Source organism: Belonocnema kinseyi, chromosome 2 (genome assembly GCF_010883055.1).
Source record: "Belonocnema kinseyi isolate 2016_QV_RU_SX_M_011 chromosome 2, B_treatae_v1, whole genome shotgun sequence".
Lineage (NCBI taxonomy): Eukaryota > Metazoa > Arthropoda > Insecta > Hymenoptera > Cynipidae > Belonocnema > Belonocnema kinseyi.
This window is the reverse complement of record NC_046658.1, coordinates 42025400-42042024: the sequence shown is the minus strand read 5'-3', so window position 1 is coordinate 42042024 and position 16625 is coordinate 42025400. Positions and strand designations below refer to the sequence as shown.

The 16625-nt window shown below is 32.2% G+C and overlaps 1 protein-coding gene across 3 annotated transcripts in view; it reads right to left on the bottom strand.

Annotated features, from left to right (window-relative positions):
• Positions 1-3704: 3704 nt before the first annotated feature.
• The window catches only part of LOC117167133 (chromatin-remodeling ATPase INO80), a 57386-nt gene continuing 44465 nt past the window's right edge, over positions 3705-16625 (bottom strand). For all 3 annotated transcript variants that reach the window (XM_033351824.1, XM_033351822.1, XM_033351823.1), the window contains exon 27: positions 3705-4992. In XM_033351824.1, the coding sequence (XP_033207715.1) occupies positions 4607-4992 (386 nt within the window). In that variant the 3' untranslated portion in view covers positions 3705-4606. The remainder of the gene's footprint in view (positions 4993-16625) is intronic.

Sequence of the window (16625 nt, the reverse complement as noted above, 5' to 3'; positions counted from 1 at the left end):
ACTTTTACCACGGAAAACCATATTTTATTTAAATCGGCCCAATGTTAAGCTAGTGCTGGCAGCCTATATTGGCAATTTATATTTGCCGATCCTCCACCGGTGCTTGGCCCAGAATCGGCACTTTATTTCGCCAAGTCTCACTTTTAGCACTTAATAAACAAATCTTACACGAAACATAAAAAAAATTTTATTGAAAAATTGTCAAAGTTCAAGACGAAATTTGTCAAGTTCTGTCATTCAAATTTTTTAATGCTTATGAAAAATTACAATTCCTGTCATTGCAAAAAGTTTTAAAGTAGGCTACAACGAAAATAAACGAAATATAACGCGAAGAAAAACTGTAATCGATTTAGATTATTTATTTAAAAATTATTGTATTGCTATTTCTGTTGACAGTTCGTGTATTTTATATTTACACTACGTCGCATCATAATAAATAATTAGAAAAAGAAAGCTTAAAATTTGATTATTTAACTTTTCTGAACTGCAACTTATTAGGATGGCTTTTTCACAGAGTTTCAACTTGTCGGTTTAGCGCAGTGGTTAGCACGCCCGACTGCTAGGCGATAGATTTAGGTGTATAATGTAGGTTCGATACCATGTAGCGTTCGAACGTTCATTTGTAATATAATGTTCAAAATGTGATATATGTATTCAATCTAAACAGGTCCATTAATATTTTTATTCAAAGTACTCTCAATCAATTAATATTTATTTCTTAAATACCTTTTTTGTCATATCCTTAGACCTTAGACTATAGCAGTATTAATACCCAATGTTGGGCCGACAATGGCAGCCGCCTTGGCTGCCAAGTGCAGGTCATAGTTATCATTCCGTCATTGGCGCGATAATGGCAGCCGAGCTTCGGCAATATTTTTGCCGACTATGGGCCATGGTTGGGCAGTATGTGACTTCTCACTTGGGTGTAGGTAAAGCACTAAATTGTTTACATTTAATAAAATATTTCAAAAAAACTGGTTAATAAGTCTTCATAAAATTTTATTTATTTAAATTTCATTATATTTTCAGTAATGTATGATATAGAATATTAAATTTCTCACCATTAATTGTTTAAATACTAAATAAATAAATAAAGGCATTTCTAATTGTGTTATGTATATTCATTTTATGTCACTGCACTATTATATAAAAAAAGTAATTATTCGGAAAATTTTTACTGTATTTTGATTTAATTTTTAGCTATTAATGACTACAATATGAATAAAAAATATATGTTTTTTTTTCAAATTTTTTATGAATATCGTATAAAACAACATTTTTACACTTAAACATGATGACAATTGTTTAAACGATAGAATTAGTTGTTTGCCCCCTCCAAAAAGCTTCTGATTTTAAATAATATAAACAAAATATCAAAATCGAGGCTGTTTTTGAATACTTCCAACTAAAATGCTTCGTTGACGCTACTATATATCCTTTTGTCCTATAACGCATTTAATAGAGGGTTTAGAAGGATTTCTCCTCTCGAGTCAGCCTTCGATAAACTTTATGATCCCCAAAACGAAGGTTCTGAGTTTAAAACGAGTTTTAAAAATTGGTGTTAAAGTTTTTGGTAAATGCCAGAAAGACTTGTATATTATTATAATCGCATTTTTTAAATCAATTAATTACACCATTAAGCCATTTCCCTTTCGGGGTAGGCGTGACTCACTCGGCATGGAAGGGAGTAATGTGAGGAAGGGATATAAAATTTTTAGATTGATCCAGAATTCTCGTGATATTTATGTAAATATAACACGTTCGTTCCGCAACACTGCTCCGACCCAGGTGGCTGATTAATCTCTCTGGCAATCACCCCAAGTGAAGATCCTCACAAAGTCGTTATGTAAGGTTCCCCACTTGGGTCCATTAGTGGCCAAGGTCTTTTATTTCAGGCGTCATTCACTCTACTGACACTCTTTTTATTAACTATTTGTCGCCATAGTTTTGACATTTTAAAAAGTAATATGCTTTTCAATATTATGAAAATTTTCTGAAAATAGAATAAAACTATTTTTCTTATATTTTAAAAAATTCCAATCGAAATTTTTACTAGGTAGCAAATATATTTCAAAATTACCACAGTGAAATTTTTCGATCAGACCAAAATTGAAAAAGTTGGAACATTTTCAAAATCATGCAATTTTTTTATTAAGAGATCCGTAGGTTTCAATCGTGATTTTTAGTAGATTTCAACAAGATTTATAAATTATCATAATGATATTTTTCGAGTAGACACAAATTTAAAAAGTTATGTTTTATTTTTTAAATCCAGGCAAATGATTTTCAATATGTTTTTTAAACTGACTACACATTTTGGTAGAGTTGATTTCGAACCGAACTTTAAACGAACGGAATCAAAATCTATAGCTTAATGTCCCGGTTTAGTAAATTAAAAAAACTTATATTTTTTATTCACAATACATAAAAAAACATACGTGCCTGTTATATTACGTTCCAATTTGTCTACATCGTTATATTTATCAAACAGAACCGGATTGAGAATGATATAGTCAAAGCTGCAGGTGCTTTTGAATCGTCTTTAAAAGCAAATTAAAAAACAATTTCATTTCCAATTTATGACTGCAGTTCATCGCTGGTCTACATCAAAGTTTTCAAGTTAAGTTACCCCAGGCGGAAAAATTATGTATAATTTATATATAATGTGAAGTATTATATATAATATTTATTCATTTTATGCAGAAAATGTTTAAAACAAATGAATATTATATATAATACTTTAGACTACGTATGAACTATATATATTTCCGCCTGGGACAATACTTATGATATTTAAAAAAATCCAATTGAAAAGCATGCATTAAACGTATGAAGCTGAGCGCGAAGTACGAAAGCGTAGACGCTCATTTTTTAACATTTAATTTTGAAAATTATTTAATTTTGAACAGACTTAGCATTGGATTCCCCGTCAACATTTTAAATAAATTACGAAAAATATTATAATGCTCAAAAAATTTTTATATCCAAAGCTGTGTAGTTTATAAGACATTGTGAAAAATTACCACTGCAGTGATTCCACTTTTGTGTTGATTATGCCGCGAACTTTCAGACATAGATTTCCTTTTTGCCTATAAAAGATACGAGTAGTATTAAAAAAAAACGAATATTAATAGCTGACGTTTAGGGCTATAGAAATTTGCAAGAAACTTTTCAAAAATTGAAAACTTGATACAGGCGATAAAAATCGTGTGTTTTATGGGCACAAGGTAAGCACAGCTTCCATAAAAGTAACCTTTTAAGCGTTAATGTTCGCACGGGATCAAGGATACTATAAAACGAGGCGTCGCAGTGGAACGCGGCATAGTTTGATGCAAACGAAGGACGGTCCGCGAATGTGTATATCCTTTTTTCCATTCGAAAGCATTCTCCAGCATCCTCTCCAAGTCGTTTAGTATGCTGCGACACGCCGGGTCATTCCGCTCTCTTTTATTCTTTTCGTTGAGTGCCATTAGATTCACCGCAATGGAACGAGGGTTGATTCTCCAGAGATTCCCAGCGAGAAGATAACGCAGATGCGTGAAATTCTACAAATCTAAAACTATACTCGTCGCGGACCCTATTTGCTAAATCTAATTTGCCATGATAATTCACAAATCTCCTGCAAACTTACAATCTAAATTTAAATTTAAATCTACTACGTTTATAAACAAATTAACGCGACGTGTTCAAATGACAAGACACTATTGACTTCACAGCGATTTATTTACAGAAATATATAGAAATAAATTACACAATCAAAATGAGTTCAATTAAATAAAGCTGACTGCTCTACAATCGGTCGAAATTTTGTTTCCTTATCATATCGCATTAGTCTCTGTTTAATTTAAAACTATTATAAGTTAAAGATCGATCTTTGGGAGATCAAGCCTTAATTGCAATGAATCTTCCTTTTAATTGAGTCATCATAATCGTCTTGTGTACCACATGCATATTAAAAAAGTTTCATCTAACCGGCTCTAGTGGTCGAAGTAACGCTACCTTACACACATGAAATGAAAGAACAAGAATAACGAAAATGATATTTCTCAACGGAGAAGTCTTGCGAAGTCTTGCGACCAATGAACTCGCTATCTGGGAATTCAATTCGTTCTTTCAGGGAAATCACAAATTAGCATATTTTCGGTCCCCAGTCGCACTGAAAAGTTCAATAACAGATCGAATTACAATATTACATCACTGCCTTTGACATGAAGGTACTGTAGTGCAAAGAATCTAGCCGACGAAATATTTCGATTCTCTACCGTGAATGATGGATATTCCTCGACATTGCATGTCGCAGAACCGAATAAAAAGTCGTCACGCATCGGTTCTCCAACTTGTTCGAAAGTTTTCCAATTCTTAAAAACTATGAAATGTCCTAAATGTCTGAGTTTTATGTCGCAACGTGTAACTGCCTAGATTTTTTTATACATAAACATCATCTTGCTAAGCTTCCTCTAACTTCCTCCGAGCTCCCACTGATTTCATCACTTCCACTTTCGTTGATTACTGCTTTTATCCCTTTTATTGAATTTACTCCAACTACCATAGATTTGATTATCAATTATTAGCATGGAAACTCTTTTTAGAAGAGTTAGGCGTAGTCCTACGACCCTCTAGGTGGAGTTTGCTGGGTGTAGAATCCAAAGGGCCGAGGTTCTCCAAGCATCGTGGAATTGTGTGAGGAAGAGGAAGACGAAGGTGCTGAAGGAAGCATTGAAGAAGAAATGGACGGCTTGAGCTGCATACTTGCAATGTGATGAGACCTTATTGGAACCGGCAGCGGTTTTTGAACCTTCTTCGAATGAGAATGACTCGATGAACGATGTCCCTGATGCCCTGGACCATTAGGTCGTAAACGTGGCCGTCCGGGACCTCTACGTATCGAAGATCCAGTTCGTCCAGGCATTGGTCCTAAAGAGCCTAATGTTCCAATAGGACCCACTGCATTCAGACTCTCTCCCTCCTCTGAACCCAAATTACGTGGTCCACCTGCAACCAAAAGAAAAAGATCACAGTAAGTCTTCTATCTAGATTTAGAGCAATTGCCAGTATTTATCCATCCTACTCATTTCATTACCTATTACAACATATTAAAAGTGGCCATTTAAGACTCATACAGAAATTTCCGGTCATTTCATGGATTTCAAACATTTTCCCGGTTATTTAAATTTTCAAATTTAAGCCTTCAAAACTAAACGATTCATAATTTGAAGTATTCATCACTTTCCAAATTAGGAAATTTAAATGCGAAATTATTCTGAATTTGAAATAAAAAATAAAGGCTGAATAACATAAAACTTCAAAATGAAAGTATTTCTAAATTAGAAAAGCTTTTGATAAAAAATATTTATAATTGTACATAAGTATTGTTACAAATTGCGCAATTATGAAACTTATAAATTTGAAATTAAAATCATGAAGCGTTTAATTGCCAGTTATTTCAAACGCTAATCATTTGAAATTATCTAATTATCAAGTTTAGTCCTAAAATTATCGATGTTTGAACGTTCTGAAATATAAAAGGCCTTTATTTCTGAATTGTATCGTTTTTGAGAAAACTGCATTTGTAATCAAACAATTTTGTATATTTAAATTCAATTAAACACATATTAAAAATGTATAGATTTCCAAATTAAAATTATCCGATTCAAGGCATGCCAATTAAATAATTTCATAATACGGAAGAAAAAAATTCCGAGAGGAAAATTGTACTACCGATTAAGTAAGTTATTTTTTGTTTTTTACATACATGGATGGATCAGTTAAATCACTATGGTGTGAAAAAATAGATGAAGCTACATGTGGATGTAATAATGTAATGGAAATGGCGATGGACCTGTCACCATTTAGTTTTCCCTAGCATTATAAATAAAAATAGTACATAAATTGTTTAAAAAATTATCTGGAATACATATTTTCATTCATTTCATAAAACATTAACACTAGTTAACAGAAAAAAGGAATATTTTTAGTGTTAGTACATTTTTTGATAATAATCTCTTCAATTGTTAAATACTTATCAAAATATTACAGTGACCATCGAATTGTTAAAAAATTGGAATATTTCAGTATAATTCGTTCATTTAATCAGAATTTTTTGAAATTTGAAAACCTTTTAAATGTGTTTTTAAATAATAAATTTTATGGTAAAAATTTTCAAAATCATATTTTTTTACTGAAATATATGTAAAAGCAATAAGGTATGAATGCAAATTAGAAATGCTTGAAACTAATAAAATCCCAATTCGAATTGTAGTAATTTTAAATAATTTCAAAACGAACTCGTTTAATTCCACGTGATTTAATCATATAATATGACATCGAGTAACATTTAAAGCTATTTCGAAAGCTTTTCACTAAAATTAAGAATTAAACAAAATCATGGTCAAAAAATAAATTCACTGCCATTTCCCGGTTTCCCGGTCAAATGGCCACTCTAAAATGATAAATTAAGATCCTTTATCTGCAGAAAAAATAATGTTAAGTTTTTAAACTTCAAAAATGATGATTTACGTATTTTCAGAAAAGAAAATACTTTCGTAAATTTAATTATTCTGCTCATAGTGGCCCAGATCCTTGAGTCCTTCATAATGCAGAAAAAAAATTAAAGAGCTTTGACCGTTTTACTCACGCCTTCTTCCCTCAAAATCAGTTATCATGAATAGAATAATTACAAAGCAGTGATTTGTAAAACTCACTGGAATGTAAAGAGCCGAAAAAGTTTCGGCAGCAAGTTAAGAGGAGGATCTTCGCTCGAAGGACGCCCGCTCCTCGCAAATTCTCCCTACGACTTCGAGATCGCAGATATGACTCGAACAAGGCGACGACTGCCTTAACTGCTCTCAGCTTTGGTATCGAGAATTTAATTTTACATCGTTCGGTTCAACTCTTTCGAAAAAAACAACAGTAAGTGGTGTCTAATTAAATTTCGGCAATGGCTTCACTGATGAGGTCAGTTGAAAAAAACGTATTTCCCACCTAAATTTATTTGGATACATACGAGTATAATATTCATTCAATTACATGGGAAGGATATCTTTTCCGTGAAAGAGCAATTATTTATCTATCATTAAGCATACTTTGTGCACTAAATTGTGAAAATATTCCGCATAAGCATTGCTTTGAAATTTTCTGAAATTATGATATTTCAATTTAAAATGTTTAGGGTGTTTCGAGTACTCAAATAGTTTCGAGTATCGAACATTTCGAGGTTGCTCGAAGCTCATCCTGAAGCTTTCAGGCTTTATGACCAGGTTTCTGACTATAAATCAGAAGTAAAAAAAAAATGAAAAATTCGAAAATTTTAACCCAAACAGCCCAATTTTTTTTAATACTGGCTGAATTTCATGAAACTTAGAACTATGGGTTTATTTGGGTTTTCAAACATAAATTTGAGATTACAAATTTTTCATTTTTTCTTTAACTGGGCCGAAATTTTCAAAAGTTAAAAAACTAACGGATTTCCACGAGACTCAATACAGGTGAAGTTTTTGGATTTCTGATCACAAATCTTAGATTAAAAAATCAAAATTTGACATTTTTTATCCAAATGGCCCAAGCTTCCGACAAATTTGAAATACTAGCTGATTTGCATAAGACTAACAAATAAAAAATTTAATAAAATTGCGGATTTCTATAATACTCAATTAGGTTTTGCGGGCTTCTGATAAGAGGTTTTGGCGACAATAAGAAATTTAAGTTTTTTTTCGGGAAGGAAAATAGTTACTGAAACTATGTAAAAATAAAAAAGCTTTGAAGGAATTATGCTTATGTAGAACAATGTGACAATTTTAGGTCCTAAACATTATTCACATTTTCTTTGTAAAATACACTTTTTCTCAAAATATTTCAATAATTTACATATATTAAAGCACAACTTAGCAAATTTTACAAATATTAGACGACTTCATTCAGAAATTAGAAATAAAAGAGTACCAGAACTATCTGGTAACATACCTGTCTCAAACTACAAATTTAGAATGGCTACATAATGCTAACCAATTTTTCTAAATATCTGCGATTCTTAGATATCACTTATATTGAGTTGAAAAAAATAATAATCAAAAAGAAGGTTCAATATTCTACACTTTAGGATTTTAAAAATCGCTTCAATGTCTGTCTCGCAAAATTTTTGTCTGGTCACGCGGCATTCCTATTTTAGAGCAAAACCCAGAATAAATTATTCAGAATATTTATAATGCGGGCCACAATTGTTAACTTTATTCATACAAAGATTTTAGTATGGTTAAAAATCGATTTAAGAAAGTTGTTTCCAAATAACAGTAAACAATGATCACTATTTTTTTATAATGTGTTTTTATAAAATATCCGGTAACGCTCCATACTGATTTATCATTTTATAAAATGAGAGGATAATTTAAAACATTGGTCAAAATCAAATAAATCGTGATAATAGTAATTTTTCATGTATTTTTGAACATTCGAGAAGGTCACCTAACCATAATGCATAGCCATTAGAGAGATCAATCCTTGATCTCTTAGATTTATATTTTTATACTCTTAAGGAAATCTAGCAGTTTTTTTCAAAAATTTGGGCCATACATATAAAAATGTCATTTTTTTATTTTGACCTAACATTCAGGCTCAGAAACCCGAAAAACCCTAATTCTGTGTCTCGCGGAAATATGCTGTTTATTGAATTTTCGAAAAATTTTGCGATTTGGACAAACAACTTAAAAATTTTATTATGAAATTTGTTTCAACTCAACACTGTTTGCGTACTCGAGACCATCGAGTACTCGGAACTCAACTTGACTCGAACCGAACCGATCAAACTCAGCTGGACTCAACTCGTTTAAACATCGAGTTAGACAAAAGATCCTGATAATTTCAGGTTTTTCTAGGTAGCTCGTCCAAAGTTTGGTATAATTTTTATTTGCAACGTTTTCAATTTTAATTCTTTAATTAGTAAGGCTTTTAACTTGAAATATTTTTTGAAGTTTTTAATTAAAAATGTCAAATTAATTAAATTTTGATATAAAAATGTTCATTCTACGGATAACAATGTGATTGAATAATTTTAATACGGACTCAAACCATCGAAACTCTCCGAATTCGGTGAAAGTCGGGAACAGGCATCTTTTTTTGTTTGGCGAAAATTGTTGAAAGTATCTCTCTTGTGTGTTTGAGAGGACAAAGCAGTGAATCAGAAGCAGAGAAGGAAATTCGAGGGTGAGGAGTAAAATCTCCAGGAAGAGACAGAGGAGGATCTGCGTGTGGCCTTTGACCTTCGACCCTGTCACTCAACCTCCCTTCCGATCTTCTTCGTTCTCCTCTTTTGCGCCCGATTAAATTCCCTCCCTGTCCTTGTCTGTCTGTCTGTCTGTCTGACTGACTGCGATCGGACAGATGCCGACGATTACGACTCAAGCCAAGGATTCCAAGTGCTCTGACGAAGGCACATTGTCGACTTATTTCCTCTCCAAGATGACCATCCGATTTCGAACCCTGCGCACTACTGGCCTCGACATGAATAAAGATTTCCCCCCTTCTGTAAATCAATTGCAACACTGAAAGGAGAAAATCACCTTAAATCGCTACTCGAAACATTTCCCCAACATCTCAACGATTTATTACCTGGAAATTCAAATTAAACTTTAAGCACAACCTTTAAATTTATTTTAGAAATAGTGGGACGGATAAAATCCATTTTAAAGTCAAATAAAATGTTTGAGTTTATTGAATTGGAAAGATTTATTTAATCATTCAACTTATATTAGTGTAAAGATCGTCTACAATTACGTGATAGTGTTGCAAGTAAGGTTTATGACGGACTGAGAACCTTGATAAATAATAAAAAAGATTTGAGTAGATCTCTATCAGAATTCTAGACAAGAGGTAAAATGTAAAAGATAAATCATGTAAACAATGTCAGAGATGATATCTACCTATTAACAGGATCTGTTAATGCACTAGCATTCATATAAATAATCAATGGCTACAAGGACGTATAGTTGGATAAATGTTTCGCTGCAATAAGGCCTAAATCCAATAATAAGACATGAAAATAGTTTGAAGATCTATTTTCCTTTTTCTATATGATTATATTATTCGAAAATGAATTTAATTCTAGAATTATGAACCCAAGAGCGGATTTTATTTCAGTGAAGCAAGAAATGCAATAAAGTTTTCAGCTTATTTTTCAATGTGTAAATGTATAAGAATAAATTTCCTTCAAGCTACAATCAAAGCTCGAAAGTAATGAACCTTTTGGCTTGTGTTTTTTTCTGTAGATCGAACAAGGTATTTCTTCTCACTTTATTCACCCTTTATCTGATCGAGAGCATATGAGCAACGCTGTGGGGAACATTCTTGATTACTACGAGAGCTTATCAAATGGTCCTATCAGTCAGGAAATTGTTCGCGCTATTTGCGCACTTTTAGATATGCCTTTCTTTTTCTTGAGGATGAAAAATAAGATGAAGTTTCGTGAAACAAAAATAATCTTTTTTCATACTTTTTGTTCCTTAAATGTAAATATTTCTAGAAATAATCGAATTTCTTAAGAAGGTTTTTAAATTTCCGAATATCGTTCAAAACATCTTAAAAACATTTTTACCTATTTCTAAATTTAAATTGATTTAGTTTTGGACTTTTTAAATAAAGATTTTTTAAATTTGAAAGCTTATGAAAGTCTTTTGTTGAAAATTAAAAACCCTTTGACACACGGATGCAGTATCTTTCTTTTATCGAAGTGTCTCGTCTCGAAATTCGGAAAGAGTAGTCAAACACTTTCCATCAACTTTGCTAGTCGTCCCGATTTATCAAGACTAGTCTATCCCCTTTCCCAACGCCCCACATTTTTTAGCATGAGTAGATGCAGCCTTATTTCATGTAAGGCTTATAACGAAGGAAGCTTAAGTTAAAGTTAATGCTTTTCAATCTTGATTAAGATTTTTAAAAACTTTTGACATTCGAAATTGTGGTCAAATTGTTACAAAAGAATTCTATTTTCGGTAGGGTGTTTAACGTTTTTTCGCATTTTTGTTTTAAATGGTTCCAATTTTAAAACTAATTAAGATAGTGGCCATTGTTGAGACAACACAAAATTCCATTTTTTTATATAAATAGGCGACATAAAAAAACATTACAGATGAAAGTTGTTCTCATTTACCTATACGCTATACAAAAATTAGGCATAATTTTTTTGTATTGAATTTTTTTAAATAATATGTTTACTTTCCGACTCTTTAGGGTTTAAATTGCGATACCCGTGTGGAAATAAGCCCATTTAGCCCTATTACAAGTCGGGCACTAATCGGGGGCTAGTCGAGTTATTGATTTTGAAAGAGTACTCAGTCGGAGACTAGTCGGGGACTAGTTGGATTTTTTGTTATCAAAATTTCAGTGGGGCCTGGTCGGTGGTTGGCCAAAGGCTGGTCGGGCCTTTTTGTTTACTAATTTCCGTGCGGATATTCTTCAAGCTCTGGTCGGGTTATTTTTATGTTTGAGTTTTCGGCGAGGTCTTATCAAATAAGGTAATATCTAAAAAAGCACAATGATTTTTTATTCTAAAACACGAAGAATATACTTAACAATATTTTTTTTAATTTTTCAGTTTTCAGAATAGCCTGATCTAACAATTTTTTCGTTTCCATAAGAAAAAGTTTGTCATTTCAAACACGACATACGTATTTAAAATGTATTTTTTCAAAGAAGTTCTCATTTTGGGAAATTTTCCTTAAATTTGTTATAACTCACTAAAAAATTGGGGAAATTTCCCTATACTTAGGGTAACTTATACGAAAGTTTTGGAATATTCCCTACATTTTAGGGAATTTATAACGATTTTCACTAAATTTAGGGATTTGTTCCAAAACTAAGGTTCAATTTGCCGCGTAGATCAGCAAAATTGTCTAAAAATGCTTGAGTGTTTCTGTATGGTCAGGAAGATATTTTGCCCTAAAATATTTGATAAACTAGCACAATATTTTTAATAATTTTGCACCATTTTTGGGAGAAAAGATTTATTAATGTTAAAGTCATCTCAAACATTTTTAATAAATAATTATTAAGTTAATAATTTTGTATGAAAAACAACTTTTTCTTATTTTTAAATTGATCTGAAAAGCTTGCCATATGTAAATAAAGGCTAATCTTTCAGGTAGTTGAAATTGGAAAGAGAAAAAGTTTTTGATTAATCAGTGAAGAGTAGAATACTAGTAGTAAACTATTCAGCACGGTACAGTTCAGATTTCACTACCACCTTTATTTTAGTCTTGCGGTTCTGGACTGGTAGCTTTAAAGAAAATCCGCAAGGGCGCGACGTGCCGCCTCTCGCACAACAGAAATGACGCGTCGAGTGTTTAAGACAGCAGTCGACACATAATGAAGCATAACTAAGTAGAACATAGACTACTGTGACCAACGTGGTGGTTCCTTCAGATCGTAGCTCTTCCATAGCTGCGTTCCAGCTGAAGTTTTAAAAAAATTAATATTCCACAAATTTTGGGAAATATGGGTTACATGCATTTATGCATCTTTAAGCGTGGGATAAGTTTCCTATTAAATCATGGGTAAATTTTAGCACTTTTAAATATTTCAAAAAAGTTTTTGGAGATTTCCATAAATAATTAGTATTTTGCCAAACTTTTAGGGTATGTTCCATAAATTTTAGGGAGTTTGGTAAATATTCCACACGGATTTTTGGGGAATTTTCCCTACTAAACTTTAAGGAAAATTCCCTAAAATCGGGTCACCTGACTAGCCCCCGCCTAATATAACGTGACGCTACTGGTCGGGGCTAGTCAGATGAACCGACTAGCCCCCGACTTTAAGTAGGGTCAACTAGTCGGGAACCAGACTAGTACCCCATTTGAATTTCTACACGTGTATTTAAAGAAAATAAATCATTTACATTCATATGATTAATATGAGTTTTTTGTAATTTGAATGTTCGATAAAACAAAACATCGCCGTATTAATAATTTAGGATATCTTTACTATTTTCCAGTAAATTTACCAGTCAATAGAAATTTTAAGAAACAAATACAAAATTAATAGTTGAAAATTTGGCACCATTGAAAAAAATGAGAAAAATTTAGACATCCCATCTTATGTATATATAAAGAAACCTTCCCAAGAAACTTCATGCTTTTGTAAAACTTTGCGTCAAATGTTCAATATCTTCAGTATCATCATTATACCGCTTTGAATATTCAAATACAGATTGCTACCAAATTCGAGACTGAAGTATGACACTGTAAGGAAAAAATTCGGAAACATTGTCCTTAAAATACCTACACCTAAAAACACCTTCAAACTCCTGGACAGCGATTGTATATCCTTTTATTGAAGCATCTTCCCCAAAATGCAAAAAGAAACAAATCTACAAAACTCAAGACGTACCACTGGAATCCAAAAGAAACAATTTCGAGAGCCTTTTAAAGGACCCACGGTTCACAATTTCTGTACAAATTCAGAATCTTTCTTCTGAATAAGACAATGGGACATCCACCAGAACAAGAGGAACCGAAAGTACATGGAATTAGTCAAACTAGTTAGTGCTCTCCAATTCACGCAAATGCACGCACATGATCTTCTGCTCTAGCCGTACTCTCTTCTGCTCTTGTCCTACGGAAGAGGACGGACTTTGGTTTTACTTGGGCTACGGCTGCGCGTCATCCTGCTCCTGGGAGAGCGTGGGCGAGATTCTCCCTGCAAGATAGGAGCCTTTGTACGCGGGTCGGGATTTGCTTGCAAAACCCGATGGCGAATGGAACGCAAAGATGCGCGGAATGCCGACCGTCCAACTATTCCTGCCATCCTGTCCTGTCTTGTCCTATCCTGCCGCATCTCGCGACCAGCAGCAACCTTCTTCCCCCAGACCCTGGCTTCGATCTTCTCTCATTTTCGCGTTGCCGTTCGTCGTTCACCATTCGTATACAAAGGAACCTCAGGGTTCCAAAGGCTATGCAAAAACAAAATCCGCGCGATCCCTTCACCTCTTCGTCTCATCGTCGGCATGAAAATTGCAATTGGAAATGAGAGGGTACGAATAGAATCGAAAGAAACGTCGAATAGCGGTGCGACGCGGCACGATACGGGCACGGCACGGTACGAACAGGCACGTGTCCCTGGTAAATATAAAGCATCAGTCCACGAAGTTTGGTAGTTCAAACGAAGACCATTCCTTCAGACCTAGACAAACAGATTTCATATTATCTTCTATTTTGAAGGGTTCAACATATAAGTTCAGCAGGCTTCGAGATTCGAGAAGGGATATTAAAGGGTCTTCAAATTAACAGGTCTCAGAAATCAAATAAATCAAAAATTTTCAATTTTAAAATCTGGTTTACAATTATCCAATTTATAGAGTCTCAAACTGAAATTATTACATTTGTAGCGTCTTTATGTTGTCATTTGAATTTTAAAATATTTAAAGTTTTTGAACGTGCTTCATTTCAAGCATTGTAATTTAAAATTGTGCATATAAAATATTTCAATTCGAAATAGGTTTTTAAAAAATATATGAGGGTTAAATTTACATTGTTGAATTTCCAATCATGCAGATTTGATATTATCTCATTTATTCCGTTTCGATCTAGAATTATTCAATTTAGAAAATTATGAATTAGAAATTTATGGAACTAATTAGGGCATCCATTTCTGCATTAAATAAATTATACACGGTTTAAGCATAAAATTGTCCATTTTCAATTTAAATTTAAGACCATATATATTCCAAATTATTTTTAGTTAGAACTCATCGACTTTTTTAACGATATTTTTTTACATCGACATTGAAAGCAAAATTTAAAGGTTTTCGAATTAAAAAATGTTTATTTGGACATAATGTAAATTAAAAAATCTCCGAGATAAAAATCGATGAAAATATTGAACAGCTGCTGTTAAAATCCTTCAAACTTGAAAGTAACCGCATAGTACAAACTACAGACCTCGAATGAAAAAGAATCCATAATTGAAAGCATTCAGTCATGAAAATCCAACCTTGTATGTTTGGAATTTAAAAGGGATCAAATTAAATTTTAACTATTTAAATTCTATCGAATCTAAAAACTGTAATATTGAATTAAAAAGTTAAATGTATATTTTAAATGAATTTTGAATTTTTCATTTGGTTTCTTCCCAACTTGGATGTACTCAAATTTCAATATTTTAAAGTAAGGTTGTTTCCAAAGTCAAATATCACGTTTGATGTTAAATTTAGCTCTACAAAAGCCTCGACAAAAGCAAGCGAAGTCTGGATTTGATTTTAACAACATTTAAAGTATAGTTTATTTTGTCAACTTGTCACTTGTCATATTTACTCTATCGTCAAATCATTTTTAAATTAAAATCAACCTATACTTTAACAGTTACTAATGTTGCTTCCTATTTGACATTCCAATAATATTGTAGTACATTTCCCGTAGCTTTTTCAACATTTCCGTACAAACTTGATTTAAGAATCACTTTCACATATAAATTATTTTCGTGACCATTTATTATGTTGTTAAAAAATTGGGTAAATAATGTAAGAAAAATAGGTATAAGTATAATATATAATCACTTATTCCCCATCGTTAAAGAAGAACTTTAATCCAAATACACTAGAAAAAATTCACAAATCAAATAATTAAAAAAGGAATGAAAACGTGTTTTTCATATAGTAATTTTGTGGGCTTTAAAAATATATTTTCCCTAATTAACTTTAAAAAGCCTTTCAAATGCCTCGGAACTTCTGAATGAACAAAACAGAAGAAATAAAGTTAAAACGCTGAAAAAATAAAAGCAGAAAAACTCAAAATTGAGCAATTTTAAATTCTGCTATTTATAAATTTATTGTTCTTTTAACTTCATACATTTTTTCAAGTATTTTTATCAACTGAAATTTCAAGGTATTTAAACGATTTTTTTAAAAAAGCTAGAAGAAAATTAAGTTGCTGCATTCATATTTTTATTTTCTAGGTATATCAAACATTTTTTGAGTGAGTTTTTATCAACAAAAAGCCTCAATATATCAAAAATATATATCCTGCTCCGTGTACGAAACATAAAAAATTCCCGCTTTAAAAATAAAATCCCGTACACTTCCCGGACAATAAATTTATGATACACTAAGCACACTGCAAGATTGAAGTGAACCTGGTAGTAGGATTTTTCACTAACAAAAGCTTATAGGTATTGATAATTCTCACATAGCTTTTAAATATTTACGAAGCACTCTTAGTTTAACTTACAATTAACTATTAAAAAATTATTTTATCTAAAATTTCAAAATAATCATATTCGGGCGCATCGAATTCACTAATTACGAAAAACTCGAGTAATTAGCTGTTCAAAAGTCAAGAGAATTAATTATTAGTATTTAAAAAAAATCCATAAAACCTCTGCTAGAAAAGACTTGACCGATAATTGCCCCATCTTTAGGTAATCAACTACTTAAAAATGTATCCCTATCATCAGGACAGACTTGATTATAGACCACGAACCCCATTCCTCTTTATTTTTATCCTTTGTGCCCTATTCTCTCGGGAATAATCGAGAAGATTTATGACTTTTACCACACTTCCGTCATAAAAAATAAAACGCATTTGGAGACTGTGTGAGCTGACAGCTGAAGGAGCACATATTCGTCAGTCTTAAGTTGTGTCCGCGTT